At 35.7% G+C, this 18,840-nt stretch overlaps 1 protein-coding gene across 9 annotated transcripts in view; it reads left to right on the top strand.

The window, feature by feature from the left end:
- QKI (QKI, KH domain containing RNA binding) overlaps positions 1-18,840 on the top strand; it is a 159,399-nt gene that overhangs the window by 53,264 nt on the left and 87,295 nt on the right. For all 9 annotated transcript variants that reach the window (XM_056343575.1, XM_056343573.1, XM_056343572.1 and 6 more), the window contains exon 3: positions 10,026-10,142. In XM_056343575.1, the coding sequence (XP_056199550.1) occupies positions 10,026-10,142 (117 nt within the window). The remainder of the gene's footprint in view (positions 1-10,025; positions 10,143-18,840) is intronic.

The raw sequence follows: 18,840 nt of genomic DNA, 5'->3' as shown, positions 1-18,840 counted from the left end.
CATTGTGTGCTGTTTATTTTGACGTATTCCAGAACACAGTTTGAAGCAGTTTTTAGTTTGTGATAAAATGTTATGTTGCTGGAATATAGGTACTAGCAAAGAGAATTTTATAATTCAGTAGGGTTCAGGGTTAACCTTTGGAAAACATTATACTTGTGGTTCTTGTAACTAATAGAATTAATTTTTTTAAGTGAAAAAAAAAAATAAACAGAAAAATCCTGATCGTTAGTATTAAGAATTCCTGAAAGTTCTTATTTATTTTACCACCTGTTTTAATGTTACTTAGAGAAATTCATTAGTAAGAAACAGTAATAAACAAGAAGTTCTTAAACTACACCAAACTGTTAATCGTAGTAATCCGTCCTTGAAATCATAAAAGTGTGTATTGCTGATACCCAAGACAAAGGGGTGAAAGTCTTAATTTCAGAGGGAGAAGGAGAATGAATTCTTTACTGTCTTATTATTAAAGCTTTTCTGGAAAACAGATATATCTGTATCAACATTTCTCATTAAAAGACTGTGTGCAATCTCTATGTACGCAAGGTCTGTTTACTAACTGGCCAACAAATGCTAAATATTATGCTCAGTTTTGTTGAGCCAACTGGCTTGCAGCATATGTGTGTTCATTCAAGGGATTTTAATTTTGAACATAATGTTAACTGTTCACTGTTTAAATTGTACTAATGCCATTTTACTAGCTTTTTAGATGAGGTGAGGTAAGAGGTTAAACAGCATGGAGGAGGACTGACTCATGATGCCGTGCAGTATAAATACCCCTGTACTTAGGTCTGATGTTTAACGTGTTCACCCCTGCCCCAAATAGTGCTCACTAGTGAGCTTGAAAAGCATTCTGGAGATCTTTCTTTTGTCTGGAGATCCCATGGAATCTGTAGTGTCACAATTGACTTAAGAAGCTGTGCGGAAAAGAAATGAAGTCTAATGTAAAGGAACTTAAAATGTTACCAAAAATGCTACAATACCTGCATTATGTAACATCCAGGTTAAATGTAGATCTGGGAAAGAGCAATAGGTGGAGGTGTTTGTATGGAGGGAGTTCATTTATTCTTTGTTACTAGCTGAGTTTTTTCAGTGTAACCTGAGTCTTGTAACGCGCAGAACAGCTGCACTAACATGTTATTTTTATATTTCTCTGGATGCTGATATTTTTGTATAGTGTATCACAGACTTCAGACTATGGAATGTTAACTTTTTTCTCCTGCTGCAAAAATACTGTATGTTTTAGTAACATATTACAATTATTTTCTTAGCCTTTATTTTTGCAATAATGAATATTTTACTTACAGAAGTTTAAGTAGACTAAGCTTGTCTTATTCCACAATAATTTTCAGTTCTTTCCCATAACAAAGTGAGTTAATCTCTGGCTTTGATGTTGAAAAGTGATTATGGTAACTGAATTAGGAACCAAAACACCCCAAAAATTCCCCATAATCTGTGTTAGAAAGGTATATGATATACTAAACAAAGATGGAACCAGTTTTAGTGAATAAGGTGTGGAAAATGATGCTTGGCAATTTTCTAAACTAAGAAAAATCTTTTAGTTGTGTCTTTTTCACCAGTAATAAAGATTTTGCTGTTTTCTTTTTGACAATTCAGCATTTTAAGAGAATTTGAACTACTTTAAATACTTGCAGCTGTAATGACCCTTTCATTAAATATCAGGCATTATGTTCTCACACTTGAAGTAATCTTAGAGGTATTTCAAATGGTGTGCTAGAGGTTTTGGTTTTGTTTATCCAACACAAAAGTATCTAATTGCAAATAGGACAGACGTTAATTTTCTGAGGGTTGATATTCTGTATTTTGTTCTCAGACACCTTAATGGTTTTATTTTTGTGTTGTGATGAAGAGATTATATCATGATAATTTATATGCATTAAGTTTGTTGCAGAACAGCATTTCTGAACTTCATTGCTTAAATGCTTGAATAGTTCTCATTTAACTTTGATTATAGTATTAGGATGGTGTATGTCAAATATACCCAGCAAATGTAAGTGGTTATATTTGACATATGCAGATTATCCGTGTCATGGTGGTATTCACTACATAGGTACTTTGGCATTCGCTTGGTTATTTTGCTTAGAAAACATGCTGTTTTGAGGGACGAAGGGAATGTTTCTCATGCGTTGTCATCTGCAGCCTCTCTTTTACTACCAGCGGGTTTTTTTGGGAGGGACTTAAGGAAACAACTTCACTGTTGTTACTAGCAGTCTTAACAAATACCTAAAGTTAGTCTGTATGTATAAAGTAACTTCTGTATGTGGTTACTATTGTCTCTGTTCACTGTATTGACAATGGTAAATCCCCCATCTGTTTTGTCAGCCTCCTCTCCCTGTAAAATCTCATCAGATAGTTTGTTTTTCTTAACAATGCAAGACACTTGCCAAATTCCACAGAAGCATATTTAATCCTCAGAATACGTGCTAATGCAGTTAATGAAAGTTTTGTCAATTTCAAAATTTTTATTCCTGAAACACTATACTTTTCCCACTTGGTTTCTTAAATGTATACAAGTGGCTGTATATGTAAACTTCTCATTCCTTGTTTTCAGTTGATGGTGTGGTTGCTGAGTAAACTGTGTATATGATGCACTTATTTTTATTTGGTGGTACTTATTACTGCTTTTCTTCAACAAAAGCTATGTAGCTGTTTTCTGTTGTGATGAGTGTGGTGTTGAATCACTGGAAATAATTAAGGCGTTAAATATGTCTGAGATTTTCCACTTACAGAAAAAGAGGCTTTCTACTTCCTTTATCACCACCTATCAATAATCTAGTGGTATCATTTTCTGTATAAGTATTTGAAAGAAATATTTTGGCTGAAGAAATGGAGGGGGCTGTAAATGTGCAATGAGAGGCTAAATCTTTAATAAATTCCGGCTGTTATCTTACTGTGGCAAATTTATTCATGGATATTTTGAGTGAAGAAAAAATAATTTAGGTGTAAGTGTTCGTTTAAAAGTATGTCTATGGGTGTGTTTGTATATATATGTGTACATAAATATGCATTACTACATCTGCCTTTGGGGGGGCGGGAAACCAAGAAAAACCCACCAAAACCCAAACCAACTTTGTCACAAAGTTGTCATTGTGAAACTGGGTCATGATATATTAATTGAATAAATACTGGAAAATGTTACTGCTAGAAAGTACATTCAGTGTAAGAGAAAGTAATTCACCCATTTATTTCTGTTCTCCTGTAAGATGTTTTAGTTCAAATTTCTGAGAGAGTAATCTCAAAGCTACCTATCTGTAATATTATGCTACAAATTTTGTTTTCTTTAAAAACTAAACCCTAACTGAAAGTATATTATATCTTCTTAAGTTTTAATGTCCTACATTTTGTTTTCCAGTACCTCAAGTAATTTTTTTCTTGTTTCAAGTTACTGGCTTTCAAAAAAATCTCAGCTGTGTATCTAATCTTTATGTTTGTCTAAAATTCATCTTAAAGCAATTCAAGCTATTTCTAATGAATGCAAAAATACTTTATGGAAATATAAGTATTACCAGTATCATAAAACAATGTTCCTTTAAAAAGGAGTTGATGATAAAAACAATCCCAAATTTGCTAATTCTGGTGGGCCAGTGAAAGCTTGTTTTGGGTTCAGAGCCTTGTCTTTTGAGTATTTATGACATGTTTTGTCAGCTAGTGCTATTTTTTAATCTGCTACAGTAGTATTGCCAATTTAAGATTGCATATAAATGTTTCAATTAAATGTATTAACTGCTTTTCTTCATCAAAACCACGCATGAATATAAGTACTCAAATTTAATTGTAGCTTTAAGAAATTTATTAATACTGTGGTGGAATGTTAATCTTGCTCACAAAGAGTACTCACACTTAACAAATAACATTGTGAGTGTGATATACATTCATCACACTTCCTTTTGGATGCCTTTTTCTTCTAGCTGCAGTTCTTACGTGTCTCTTCATTACTTTATTTCCACAGTTAGCTCTTTAGCCTGTAAGTCTGTCAGATTAAGTTATCTCCAAAATGGGCTTGGAATACGACCGTTATGATCTGAAGACATAGAAGGTTCCCTCCAAAATGACTAAACTGTCTGTCAGCATTGCTGCTTAAGATAAAATTACCGGATGTTCTCCATTAAAACATGCAGTTTTCAATTGCTTCTTAACCTTGACATATTTTAAAAGTTGAACCATACAGAGTCTTGGTCTTCAGCAGCTTTTTATTTGGTAAAGAAAAGCAAATGAAAATGAAGTGAGCAGGAAGTGCTGCTCTTCATTTCTACAAAGCAAACTAAAACACCAGGACAATTTGAACCACATTTTTGAGATGCTTTAGTTTAATGTGTTAATACACAATCTGAAAGCTGAATTGGGTATGGGAAAGGTGACTATGAGGTACAATTTTCTGTCTTCATGAAAATCCACTTACAGCTGGCAGTTATGTCTAACACTTAACTGAACTGTAAAATAAAATACTGTAATTGGAAAAAAACATGAGTAAGGGAAGGGCTAAGCTGCTTTCTAAATGATGTAGAAGTGCGAAGTTTTTGACCTGTAACAGTTAAAAAAAACCAAACTGAATGATGTGTAAAGGTGTTCTCAAAATGGAGAACATGTTTTCGTGTATGGCATAACTATACTGAAGCTCATTTCTGCAGGCAGTTAAGAATTAAATATCATAAAGTGTGGACATTTATGGTTACAAGTACTCAATTGTAGGAATTACGGTGGTGTTTTTTTTAAGGAATTCACACAATTTGTGTTTTTTTCTAAGTTGGAGATCGGAATGTGTGACCAAATGCCAGATCACAACAAAATAGGCATATTGCAAAGCATTTGTTGTGGGTTATTGATAGATCCACAAGATCAAAGGGCTCTTGTGTGTTTACAATTTTTGGTGAATTTAAATGTTTATTATTGTCTTCCAAGTGTTCTTAGTTAAACTCAACATGAAGCATAGAGCGTCTCTTGGTTTTGGTATAGTGAGGATCTACTGAAGTTTTCCTGTGATTTTCCTTAAAATAATAATTAGCCTGTGTATAAAACATTTGTACTCAAATATGTACTGTATCTGAGGAACATGTAAGCTTTCTGAGACTTTTCTTGATTTCCTGAAGTTGAAGTAGACTTTAAAAATAGCTTGTTTTGGCTTTTTGCCAGTGGAAGTAACTAGCTCTGCAAATTCAATGTATAGTAAATCATTGGAACATTTGCTAATAAGATGGTAGAACAAATTGGTTTTTAATTGAACAAAATAATAGTTTAACCATATGCATTTGCTTGTGTTCTTTCTTCCTAGATTTGGATAGTTGAATCCAATCAGATTTTTTCAAGTTCTTTTCCAGCAGTAAAGTAGATCTTGTTATATCTTGCTTCCATGTCCATATAAAACACAAAATATGAAAGGCACAATAATAATAAGAAATTTAGTACTACTGAAGTCCCTTAAATTCCTCAGATTTTAACTTGCATAGAAAGTTTCTTAAACATTACATTTCCCATAGACTGTAAAAATCGGGCACACTTCTTTGCAACCTCTTATTAATCAGCAGCTTTAAGGCTTTAGCATAGTTCATTCTTGCTTTCCTTTACTGCTTTTATTCTTGGATGGAGGTCCTGGTTGATCTGCCTGGGAGATAGTTGTTTTATGTATATGGAATATAAGCTGTTTTTTTCAGGGAATTTCTGATGTGGCGGTGGACTTTTTAGGTAGGACACCAGATAAAATTTTTTTTTCAGCTCTTGGGCGCATCAGTTGCTACAGAGTAATCATTAATATCCCAGAGTAGGTGAAATCATTAGGATTTAGAGCAACATTTTTCCTAAGACGTTTGTTTCTGCTTTAACTTCAGTAACAAAGATCCTTTTGTCTCTTTGCTTAAGAATGTGTTTTAAGCATCTTCTTGAAGAAAGGCAACAAATGTCTTACTACAGGATCTTGTTGGTGTGTGTTTTGTACATGCTGGAAACTTCAAGCTTGTAAGGTTATCAAACTTAAGGCAATGGGAGTGATGATGCAGAGAAGACAGGCAGAGAACGGAGAGCAGCAACATCATGTAACTGGTTGGAACTTTAGCAAAAAACCTTCAGCACCTGAGCTCCACTTGACATTCTAATTCATGGCTTTTTATGAATATTGTTAGTGTTGTGTACTTCCCAGTTCCCTTCATTGTTCTTAAAATGTAAAGGATTCTAGGTGGTGCATAGGATGTTTTTGTGTTTCTGCATGTTACAAATAGGTTCTTCTGAAGGTTGTTTCTTGAGTTCTAATTCTGAGTTTATATAGGAGGATTTAAGAATATAAAAATAAAACTTAGTTTTACTCTCATAAAAAAACTCATGAAAATAGTTGTGAAGTACTACAAGTGAAAATGTTAGACACAAAAATATATTTAGTATTGAGATACATTAGTTTTTGGGGAAGAGTGACTGCCTTGATGAAGGAAAATTAAGTATTTGATTGCTTTTTCTGTATTGTTGATGTAGAAGCAGTTAATCTTAGCATGGGTTGCTTCTGCTTGATTTTTAACATTCTCTAATTCCAGCATTTGTGAGGTTGGATACATTCAAAGTAACACAGTCTTAAATTGGTCCAACTGATTTGTGAACCACTGCTGTTTTATTTTCCCGCAACTCACTGGGCGTAACATGAGTCCTAGAAGATGAGACAAGTGCACAGTGAGACAAGCTGTAAGAATTTATAGGGAAATAATCTTAGCTTTGTCTCCATACAAATGTTAGGACAAGCAGTATTCCTGAACACAAGTGTGTTATTTGTAGGGAAACACAAGGTAATTAAGAGGAGTGCCACTGGGCAAGAGTATGAGAGCGTGAGAAATCTTGAATCAAATGTGCTAAGAATGGTCTTCTGAATGTCAGATGTATCTGGTTCCAGTTTGTTTCTGTTTGATAATCTAGTTGGCCTGGCAAGTGAGAGAAGGCAGTAGTTGCAGATATAACTGGATTATGATAAAACTTTTGAGACCGTCCAATAAGAAGGCTTAGTCTACACAGTGTACCTGAGTTGTGGCTTGCTGGTTACTACTTTTGCTACCTAGTCCCTTCACAAGAGAATCAGAATTGTTTTTTCCTATGGAGTTCTCAGCTAGGCCTTTGAGACACTTGTCTGATGAACTTAATACCTGACAGTGATCCGCATGAGTACAAAAGCTTAGGAATCATTTATTAAAGCAGTAATTGGCTAAAATTATAATTCTTTACTGAGGACTTAGTTAGGATTGCACCTTGGGTCGGGTCTTGTGGAGCTCTCTTTCAGCTTGGATCTCTTAACACATTCAAGATTTACTTGGTTAGTGGGCTAGAAAGTACACTTAGCAAATAATTAAGTCATACTAAATGCTTTTAAAGATGGAATTAAAAGTCAAATCTGTCATGAAATAAGTATGCCTGAAGTCAACAATGTGGAATTGATTACACAAATGCAGAGCAATATGTTGTTGTAGTGAGATATGAAAGTTGCATATGAATACAAAACTGGGGAAAACCAGCAAGATAGAGGTAATGGAGGAGAGTATGTGGGGTCAACAAATGTTGAACTAAATGTAAAACCTGATTTTTGTGGGGAGGGAAAGAGGAGGCTGGGATGTATTAATAGGAATGCAGTGTGTAAGATAAGATTCTGGCTAACTTAACTTTGAGGTCTTAGTTGAAGTATTGCCTCGTCCAGGCATCCTGCTTTAAGAAATGAACACATTGGAGTGCCCGACAGAGTTAAGAATGGTCAGGAGTTTTAAAAAGAACAGCTATCCAGAAAGGATCAAGGTGCCAATGCATACAGTTTAGAATGAAGAGGCAGGGGGCTGAGCTACCTTGGAACAATTTATGAAAACTCTTTATAAGGACAGTATTCTGGGAGTAGCTGGAAAAGAAACTGGCATAACATTTGAGGGAATGTGTTGCAGTTTAAGTCAGTAATTTCTTAACTATAGAAGCCACAATTCTAAATTATGTTCAGACAACATGAACAAAGTTGCAAGCTTGAGAGTAATACAAAGTCCTGCTTTTTTTCTTAGTATCATAATTGTTCTATTTAACTTTTATCCAAATCATCTTATCTTAGTATTTGATTATTCTTTCAATCGTGATCCAACTTCATAAAATATTAGAGGCTGCTTGCTGTTTTTCTTGGGAGATAAAAAATGTAATGCTAGTCACCTTGTGTGTTGGTTAGAAGAGTGGTTTAAACTCAGGTTTGCAATATTATTTTAGCTTTACCAGCAGAATGGGATAGATACCTAAAGATGTAGTGTGCAGGAAGTATGGTTGTGGAGAAAGGCAAGTAAGATGCTGTTTAAGTAATAGTGGTATGACTTTGGTATTAAATATGAATAGTGTAGCAAATGCAGGATTTTGATAATATTTCAAGGCTGAACTTTATTACTTGTAGCTGTTTCATTGCTTTATGTAGTCTTAGTGAATCTTCCTTAATTTCCTGTGATTCAGAAGTACCTTTAATATTCCCCACCCCACCCCCCTGACAGATGATTTGGACTTCATGATATCAATATGTCTTTGTTTTTTGAGCTTGGAATACTAAATAATTTTGGGAGTTTATCTTCCCTATGAACAGTTTTGCCATTGTGAAACACAAGTATTTTTGTCGAAGAACTTTAATATGCTTGTGTTTATAACTTCTGCTCACTCCTAAATGTTTTCTGGTCTTTGCAGTTTGATAAGGATTTTGAATATGTTGAGTTGTAGTACTCAAACCCAGTTTTAATTAGCTGAGGAGATGAAAGCCAACAACTTTCTTATAATTCCATGGAATGGCTTTGTTTACTAGGATCTGAAATACCCAGACTTCTGTCCTTACGACAGTGTTTCTGTTCTTTGATTATCTTCTTTGAATTTAATCTTCAAGTCTGAAATTTCTAGGTTTGTGTATCTTTTGAGCCTGGTGCTTCATCTTTGCACTGTAGCTGTCACAGAGTACTGCTATATATTCTTAATGCTACCTTCACTTAGTGTTTTTGTTATTTGTGTCATAATTTTCAGAGTGTGTGATTGTAAATAATGAAAGGGAAAAAACACTTGAAAATAACTAGGAAATAATGTTATGTATGGCTAAGTGCCAGTATTACTGTGTTAAGCAGAGGCAGGGAGTTGTCTGCTGATAGTGAAGTTAGCCAATTAAACATGACATACTTGCTCTATTTGTATGCACAACTGAGCAAGAATACAGCTTACGAAAAATGTCATGCTCTTGTCATCTGTTGCTGTATACACATATATGCGTATTAGACACACACACATTCTATATATTATGTATGGTAAATACAATGTTTCCCAGAAATGTTGACCTTGAAACCCAAACTGAATGTGTAACAAGTCTCAGGTATTTTTGTGAAAGAAGTGCTATGGCATAGGTAGGTAAAACCTCTGTAGATGTGGGTGGCCAGCCAGCAGTGTGCTGTCAAGGTTGAGCCCACCAGAACAGCATGGAAGGGTGAAAAAGAATGTTTTCTACAGGCTCCTTCGCTGTTGGCAGGGACAGTGGGCCTGGAGGTCTTTCCTGAAGGCCTTGTGCCATGATGGGACTGGATGTGCCCCTGGCACCCTCAGTCCTGCCACAGGGAAGCTGTGCACGTGTCTGGTCATGCAGCCAGACCTGTGTGTTCCTGTGGTGTGATGCACATTGTTAGACTACTAATGAGCATGTCTGGTCATGTTAGTGGTGAGGGAAAGTCGTTTGTGCTTTCTATAAAGAGCTTGTACAACTTAATGAGGAGGAAATTAGGACTATGACTGCCCTAGAATACCGGATGTTAAACTGAAAATCCTGTTTTCACCCAAAACCTGTATCCCTCAAAGTAAGGGTCACATAGGTATCTAAAGTCAGGAAAGAGTACTTAACTCATTCTTTGACTGCAGGTATTTAGTGTTCTAGACTAATAAACTCTTAAAGATAATTTAAAGACAAATACATCTTTTTAAATTTGCAAGTAATTTTGTTGATATGCTTTTATGGAAATAATCTTTTTCTTCCCCCCTCCCCCCCCCCCCCCCCCTCCCCCCAGTTTAACTTTGTTGGAAGAATCCTTGGACCGAGAGGACTAACAGCTAAACAGCTTGAGGCAGAAACAGGATGCAAGATAATGGTCCGAGGGAAGGGTTCCATGAGGGACAAAAAGAAGGTAAGCTCCTGAAGGGTCATAAAGTTCCACATGCATAGCTTTATTTCCTAACAGAGGGTAAGCTCATGCCTCTCATATTTTACTTCTTGCGTTCTTACTATATGCTTTTTCATTGTCCAGTGTTTTCTACAGACTTAGTAAATAATACAACCTACCCTAAAGAAGTTAAATGTTTGTGCTCCATGATGGGGCAACTGGGAGTCTAGCAAATGTAAAGTATTCTTCAGCAATAATTAGTTTCTAATAGTGTCATGTCTCACAAGGTAAAGGTAAAAATTGAAGTTAAATTTATTTTTCTAAGGAAGAGTTGTTAACCTTAGAGGTGTTCTTAATAATTTGATTGTAATGAAATACCAAAGTAGCGATTTGTGCAAGTAGTGTGGATTGGAAAAAAATGTTTAATGTATTTCTGGCAATGAATACTTTCTGAGTGAACCAAGAAGCACTGTGTTTCTGAATTTGTTTTATGTTCGGGTGGAGTTGCAGCGTAATTCAGGTGGTTTCTTGCCCTGTCTTGTAATGTACATGCTCTGCCATAGGGAGATTGCTAGGGGATACTACATTACCACTAGGGAAACTACGCTTTTCAGGGTAAAGCCATCCTGGATGTGAACTTGCTCCAGTGGTAACTCCTGGAAGTAATTTGGTTTTGCAGGTTTATTTTCCAGCTCTTTCTGTCCACCTCTGGTTAGTACTGCTGAAGTTGCACCAGCATCTCTGCTGCAGTTTGAAAGTGTGCACTTAACAGTATTCTTTTCCTCTTTGTTCCATAATTGTTATTTCTTTTGGTTCTTTCTTTAGAAAATTCTCCTCTTTTCCTTATCTGATCAGCCACATAAAACATTCTATTAGTACATGTGTAGCACATCACAATTAAAATAGAAAGCTAATGTCTACCCTGTCAAGTACCTCAGACTTTACAGAGTTTATGATTATGTCACTTTAAAACTTCATTTGATGCCTATTTTCATAATCTGCTGTAATACCATCACAACCCTTTCTCTTATTCTACCTATAGCTATTTTGAGTGTTTAGATTTCCAGATTTTGAATGAAGACCTGTTCTAACCTAGAGAGTTGTTGGTTGTCTAGGTTCTGTGGAAGTAAGACGGTGGTATTTTCTTAAATGCTTGATACTTTAAGGTTTCTTTATAAAAAATACTGTAGTTTATGTCCTGAATTCCTTTCTCTGGGGGGACATCTAATGTATAAATGAGTCCTACTGTTACGGAGTTTTAAACTGTACATGGGTAAACAGAACTTCTAGAATTGATATTTTTGTACAGGACTTTGAAATACAGATTTCCAATAACTAGGAGGTGGTAGGAGATATTAAAATTTCAGCATGCTTCACCAGACATACAAAATTGTGTGGGTATAATGCTATATCTTGAAACAAAGTGTATGATTGCGACATGTGAGCAATCTTAATTGCATGATTTGTTTGTGACTACTAATAGTAATCAGATTTTTACATATTCTATCATATTGTTTATATATTAAAAAAAGTATCCTGGGGCAGGAGACTTATTGGCAATACTGCCTCGCTTTAGAAGTTTGCAACCTTCACCTTGTTTTTATAAGAGAAGTCTATTTGATCCGCTCTTTAAAGCTGCCACTTTTAGGCTGATAGATTAATTAGCCCAGGGGTCCTCAAGCTTTTTAAACAGGGGGCCAGCGCGTGGATGAAGTGGCAGGAGGTCATCTGCGGCTGCTTGGTTTTCCCCACAACCCCCGGCGGGGGGGGGTGGTGGGGTGGGGTTGGGGGGTGCGGAGGGGTTCTGTAAATACCAGGGGCCGGATTGAGTACCCTGAGGGGCCGTATCTGGCCCGTGGGCCATAGCTTGAGGACCCCTGAATTAGACTTTAAGACTTCTGATTGCGTGTGTAACAAAGTAAATCTTCAGTATATGGAATATACTAAAATTTAGTTTGCAGCGAGTGAGTTTTCCAACTGTCAATTCAGAACAAAGTACTAATACCTTAAAGTGAGTATTTAAAAGTTCATTCAGCTTTTTTCCTATTTCAATGTAGCTTTTAAAAGACACTGTATTTTTATCAATAATACAGTTCTTATCTTCATTTATAGGCAGAATTTAAGTTTATTACTGTTCCCTTTTTGGTTTAGGAATGGTAATTCTAGGCTGGGATAGTTCATCAGGAGTTAGGTTACGTAACTTTTTAATGAATAAAACTTAGTTCTGGTTCATTTATGTTCACAGATATCGTAAGCTAAAACATTTAGGCTTCTATTCTTGAGAAAGCTTGGAAGTGTAGATTGAGGCCCCAAACTTAATGGTCCAGAAATAACATCTCACTGTTAGCAGTGAACATATGTGTATTTAATATAGTCATTAACAGTGACGCCTTGATACACCCTTAAAAGTTCGGCAGATTGTCTGCTGTATGGAAAAGCGCAGTTGGTTGTGCTAGCAATAGCTATGATAGCAAACAGCTGCAGTATTGTTGAAAGAAAGAAAAAGGTATACATCTGAGGCCTCAATTTTTCTTCTGAACAGACCTATTCCACTGTAAAGTTTCATTTGCAGACTGTTTTGTAGAAAGGACTTGGAAGAGTAAGATAACTACAGATTTCCGGAAATTACTGTGTTGCTTGGCCCATATGTCATAATCCCCTTGCTCCATCTCTTCCCTGTCTTTCTTGTTCATGCTAGCTCCAAAGTGGCCCAATGAATTCCACATCAGGTATGGTAGCCATTTTCCAGGGTGTGACTAACAGTGCATTTTTGTTAGAGCTGTACAGCTTTCATTCTTTGAATGCTTTTTATATTAGGTCGCACTGAAGGTAAGTCCAGCTACTGAAGACGTTCTCTTTCTGTGCTATCAGCAGGGCAAGCACTTACGCTATGCTAGCTTCATTACTCTCAGCTGCCAGCTAAGATAAGCACTCTGCAATGTTGTTGGTCACCATTACATATTCTGATGTGTCAGTTCAGTATTCACGTAGGTCCTGGAGTCTGTGAAGTGTCTGTTACAGAATCACTGAATGGTGAAGGTTGGAAGGGAACTCTGAAGGTTTTCTTGTTCTAACCACCCCTTGAACAGGATCACCTAGAAAAGGCTGCCCAGCACCATGTCCAGAGTGGTGTTATGTTTAGTGCCCATGTTCTCCCACCACTGTGCTTCAGAACGTGACTTCTGCTGTGGGGAGTCATTGCCCTAGGTAGCTTGGGCGGGTTTACTGTCTGGGGAAGTGGTATTTTTGGACTGATTTCCCCTGCTCTCCCCACTTTTCTGGTTTTAGCTGTTCAAAGGATAGGCAGTCTTGTCTTTAGGGAAAAGCTTAGAGGAGCTGAGACCTGTCACCTGTTCTTTTTGAAGTTAAGTAAGAAAAGGAAGGTTGTCTTCAACAGTGACAAGTTCTGTGTGGCAGATCAGCTAGAACTTCATACATGTTAAAAGTCACAAACTGGTCCAGTCAGTACTGTAGTCAGTATACTTTTAGTCAGTACTATTATCTTTTCTCAATTGTCTATTGTCTGATATTTTTGGAGCAGAGAGTACTTGACCATTGGTGATTTTGTGAGATAATACTGCAGTTAGTGTTGAATATTAACTAGTTGAATATATTTGAATTATATAATAGTATATACTATTTGATATTCAAATATATTAATATTGGTTGTAAACCAGTTTTGAGTACCAAATAATTTTCTTGATAAAACCTGTTTTCATGCCATCCAGTCCTAATCTTTCTATACTTCTTTTTCTCTCCCGAGGTGATTGGTATTAGTAATTTATCTTTTTCAGACTGGACTATTTGGTGCTATACCATTATTACTGCAGTAGGAAGAATTTCATAAACATTTATTATGATGAAGTTTTTGATGCATCCCAGTAAAGTGTTTCTTCTAAAACTAAAGATTTGGAAGCTGTATCCAAGATATGATGATCACAGACTGAAGTAAGATCAAGTAACGTTATCTGTCTGGGGCGTAAGTACACTGCTTGCTATTGGCTCTTGCCTCTTTTCCTGACTATTTATACTTACAGATGAACTCCTTAGTCTTGCAGTGCAAGATGACCAACTTCCTTGGCAGTCAGTGCCTTTTAATGATAACCACCTTTTCTTTTATTTTCTCAAGGGTCTTCTCTCTGCAGGTTCTACTTTAAAATGACAATGCACTTCAAAGTGTAAAATACAGAAGTAATAGAATTCTCTCATGGAAGGTTAAGTTACGCTAATTGTTTTTTAAAACCCTTTCCTTTCATCTAGGGTCAAGGATATTTAGAGACATGAGTATGCAAGATTTTTCATTTTTGACTCAATTGCTTTGAAATTTAGAGGAGATAAGAAATGCAAGTTAATTTGTATGTGTATTTTGTAAGTATATTTCATATCTGCAAACCTGATTGGCCAGTGCTAGTTATAAAAGACACCTTATTTGATGAGGGAAGGAATTAATTACTAAACCGGTGTCAATCTGTAATGTGACAGCTACAAAGTACTGAATACCATCTCCTAGAGTAAACTGTCCATCTAGTTTTCTCTTCCTACCTTGCTAGTGTGTGCAGAATCCAAGAGAAGATACAAAGACTGACATGCTGGAAAGCAAACCATCTGGATTTGCCCTGTAGAAAATTTTACTCTCCTGTGTAAGCCTATGAACAGAAGTAATGAATTAGAAATCCTTGTCACATGGCCAAATCACTTGAACTAGCATCAAAACTTGAAACTTGCTGACAGATTTCCACCAGGAAGCAAGGGAAATCCTCAAATCATTTGTGTATCAGGCTCGGCTGGTAATCAGAACATCTCTCCAGGCAGCTTTAGACAAATTTTAAATCAAAACCTTAATTACTGAGAATACTGTGATTAGAGCCGAGAGGTACTTGAAGGAGATAATGGGAGGTGTGTGTAGGTGGGGTAGGGAGAAAGGTTGTAGGCATTCATCAAAAGCTAATGAATGTGTAACTTTATTAAGACCAAGGCATGTTTTATTTAGTCTGAATGCACCTTTCATTCGGTATTGAGGAAAACTAGCAATTTTCACACCAAAGAATACTTAATAAAAGTGAAAACTGTCCAGTGGTGGATAAGCAAGACACTTGGGTTTTTTTGTCATCTCCCTTGTCTAGCATGAATTCCATAAAACAGACACTGACACACTGGTATCAGGAGTCAGTTCTGTGCTCTTGAACACGTTGACTGCTATTATCTCACTTAGAGGAGTATGCAGCCTTACAGCATCGGGCTTGTGGCAGTCTTGGTCAATAAGCTGCATTGTTTTTTTCCCATTTATTCCTACGTTTAGTCAAGAATCTCTTCCAGGAACAGTATGTGAAGGGAGGGTATAATCTGTTTTTACTTCATGAGGAGACATCTCATTATGATACACAGAAATTTTTTCTTAGAATTTGTTATTGCAAAGAGAAAGGCAGGCAGCTATGCAGTTCTAAATTTGAAGAACTCAGTGCCTTCGTCCACTGTAACAGCTTCAAACACGTTGCACTTGTTCTGTACTAGATTGTTTGAACTTATCTGTGGTTCCTGACCTACAGCTTACTTGTTCCTACATCACTGTTCACATTGCAAGCAGAAATTACATAAGGTTTCACAAAAGACAAGCTCTTGATCAGTACCAGTCTTGACCTTTGGCTGGTGCAGAGTTGTACTAGTAAATAGATAATTCCATTTCTTTGGACTCTCCAGTTCGGTTTTGTTTTTCTATAGTAAAGCTAAAAAGGAATTAAATTATCCTTGGTACCTATGCAAAGCTTGAGGAAAAGAAATTGAAATATGTAATATTTTAATACCTTTTAGTCTCTGAAATACTATCAGATATGCTTTGATATCCAATGTAAAGTCTTAAATGTTCAATTTACCTTATAAAACAAAGTTAGTGATATAGAATAATATGTACTTTGTAGTGTGTCTTGTTAAACAAGCCCTATTATTGCTACCCTAATTATAGGATGCTCAACTTTCACATTCTGTGAAAAGTACTATGTGTGAACAAAAAATAAAGCTATGGTGCTGACACATATGTTGAAATGCAATATATTTAACATATGCTAGCATATGGTAGAGTTTTTCTGTGTTTCAGAATGAAAGGTTGACCGTCCATCATTATTCTTGTCTTCTGGGAATAAATTGCATGGCTCAGGCCTGTTGTCTCTAAAATCTGCCTCTACATACATGCATGTTGTTGCTGTTTGACAGTTTCATATATCTGTGTTGAGAAATCATGGCCATGGTTTGGAATGGCAATAGAAAAAAATTCTGTAACTAGTTGCAAAGGTGGATTTTTGAGTATTTGCCAGTTCTGTTAGGAATAATGGGAAAAAAGTTCTTTAAGTCATTGGGGACATTGGCATGTGAAAGTGAAAAGCAAGTACATACATAATACATGACTAAAACTACTATCCTTTCACTAAAAAAAATTTTAAAAATCCCTTTCTTACAGTACCAGTGGGATTTCTGCAGATTAGCTGCGTATTTTTACATTTAGAACTATAACTATCAGGGTCCTGTATCTGTATCCATCATTAGGGGTATTATTTGTTAAAATTGACTTCTACTTACTGGAAATTTGCTGGCTGAGGCATTGTGGAGTGGCATTTCGGCATGCTGGATGTCATGGATCATGCTTTGTTATCTTTTCACATGAAAGCTGCAACTTCTGTATACAAGAGACTGCCAAACTGATGGTTACATTGTCTTGTAATTTCTGTCAGCTTCTTTGACTATACATTAAAAGTCATTGTATGAGCAGGCTGCTCAGCTAAGATTGAGATACTACTTATAGAGCATGTTCCTCAATCTACTGCATTCAGGTTATAAACTTTTAACATAAAATTACTTAGTTTTCAGAATGTGGTATACAAGATACTACCCTGGGAACAATTAATGTTGGCATCTAGCATCTTCTACAGTGACATTTCCTTTAAACACACTTTCTTCTAAGTATGCATTTCTATATTTAGTTTGGTTTCTCAAACTCATTCATCAAACTTGGGGAGGCTTTCTTCATACTTAATTTTTGACCACACCAAAATTTTGACCACTGTAGTTAATGGCCTTTTAAACAGTCATATTCATGTAAAGGTACTGCTGAACTTACATATTCAACATATCACAACTGCTATTATGATACACAGTGAAGAATGTACCATATTAAGCTGTATGAGAATTTGTATGTGGCTATGTGGTAAAGAAAAACCCTCCTGCTTAAAATCCAAGCTTGTTTAAGAGTATACTTGGTGGTCGATACCCCTTTGCCTTTTTAAAGATTCATTATAAAACAAAAGATGTAATAAAAATAATTTGGGTTGCTTGTAAGCTAGAGTGTTTTTTCAGTAGCGAGCACGTCAGAAAACAGGCTTTTCTATTCCAAGTTTAAAACCTTTATTGCATTTGTAACCACTTATTTTGAATGCAGGAGGAGTTGTAAAGCTGGATTTTAGTATTATTATTATTTTTATTAAAGAATTACTGAAGCATGGCCTTTTTCCCTTTTCACCTGTGAAACAGAAGTCTCTTGAGTTATATCCCTGGTAGTCTGGAAGTGATGACAAAGTCATCATAGAAAAAATACAAAATTCCTTTTAGCAAGTTACTAATTTAATTACATAATGAAATGCTAAGGGCTGACTAGTAGAAGCTGTACTTCAGGAAAATCAAAAGGCAGCAGCAGTATTAAAGGTAACAGACTTTTTTTCTTGAATTATGCCTGACCTGAAGGCTGCCTCCTTTTAAACCTGTTGTATGGGGGTTTTGTAGTCCTGAGTCTCTAGTGTATCGTCTTTGAAATCCTACCTGCATACGTTTTCTTAAAGTAAAATGTGTTTAGTTCACTTTGACTGTAGTGAAGAATGGAATGTAGTTAGGTACATAATAACGCAGTTAGCTTAGTTATGTATGGGAATGTGAATTTTACAAGATAATGTTTTCCTTAAATTTTATATAAGATTTGACAAACACTTCTTATTTGAAGTAATTTATTGCAAGTCTTTTCACTTAACAGTCTGAAGAACACTAACTTCCAAGAGCAGAATGATTTTAGATTGAAGGACAGAACAATTTAGGTGCCCGAGGACCTTAAGAATTACTGTAAAGTAGTATTAGTCTTTCAGAAAATATTATTGATATGTATCTGATGCAATACATCTTTTAGATAGGTTTATTTTATACATACTGTTGTTTTTATTGGCTACATGCTGATTATATCCAGTATATATTGGATAGATTTCTGCATGTGCTCAATACGAATTTGCAGCTTGGAGCTGATTTTAACACTATTAAGACATGGTTTCCTATGTAACGTGAAAAGTAGCCGAGACCTTTGACTATGATTAACTCTGATAGCAAAACTTGATTATATGTCATTTGGTTTTGAGAGCTGTTAAATAGTTAAGTGTTTATTGAGCTAATTAGGTATGGGAATAACTGATTTAACAAAATACTTCTTTAATACCATTAAAGACACTGGAAGCTATAGACTGGAGGAGTGTAATCAAAGCCATGCTAGTAGAAAACAACTTGTATTGTATTTTACTTTCATTTGTTTTTCTGTCAGTTCCCTTTGAGAAAAAAAAAAAACAAAAACCAAACTTAAAATCAACAGGCAAAAGAATCTAAATTACCTTGGAATGGGAGGAAAGTAGAATGAAAAAGTATATATCAAGGGACTCTTGAATCATTGCCTGAACATCTGTGTATAAACAAATCTCTTTTA

The sequence above is a fragment of the Falco biarmicus genome, chromosome 6, assembly GCF_023638135.1.
Source record: "Falco biarmicus isolate bFalBia1 chromosome 6, bFalBia1.pri, whole genome shotgun sequence".
Taxonomy (NCBI): domain Eukaryota; kingdom Metazoa; phylum Chordata; class Aves; order Falconiformes; family Falconidae; genus Falco; species Falco biarmicus.
The sequence above is the reverse complement of the archived record's forward strand: the minus strand, read 5'-3'. Positions and strand labels throughout refer to the sequence as shown.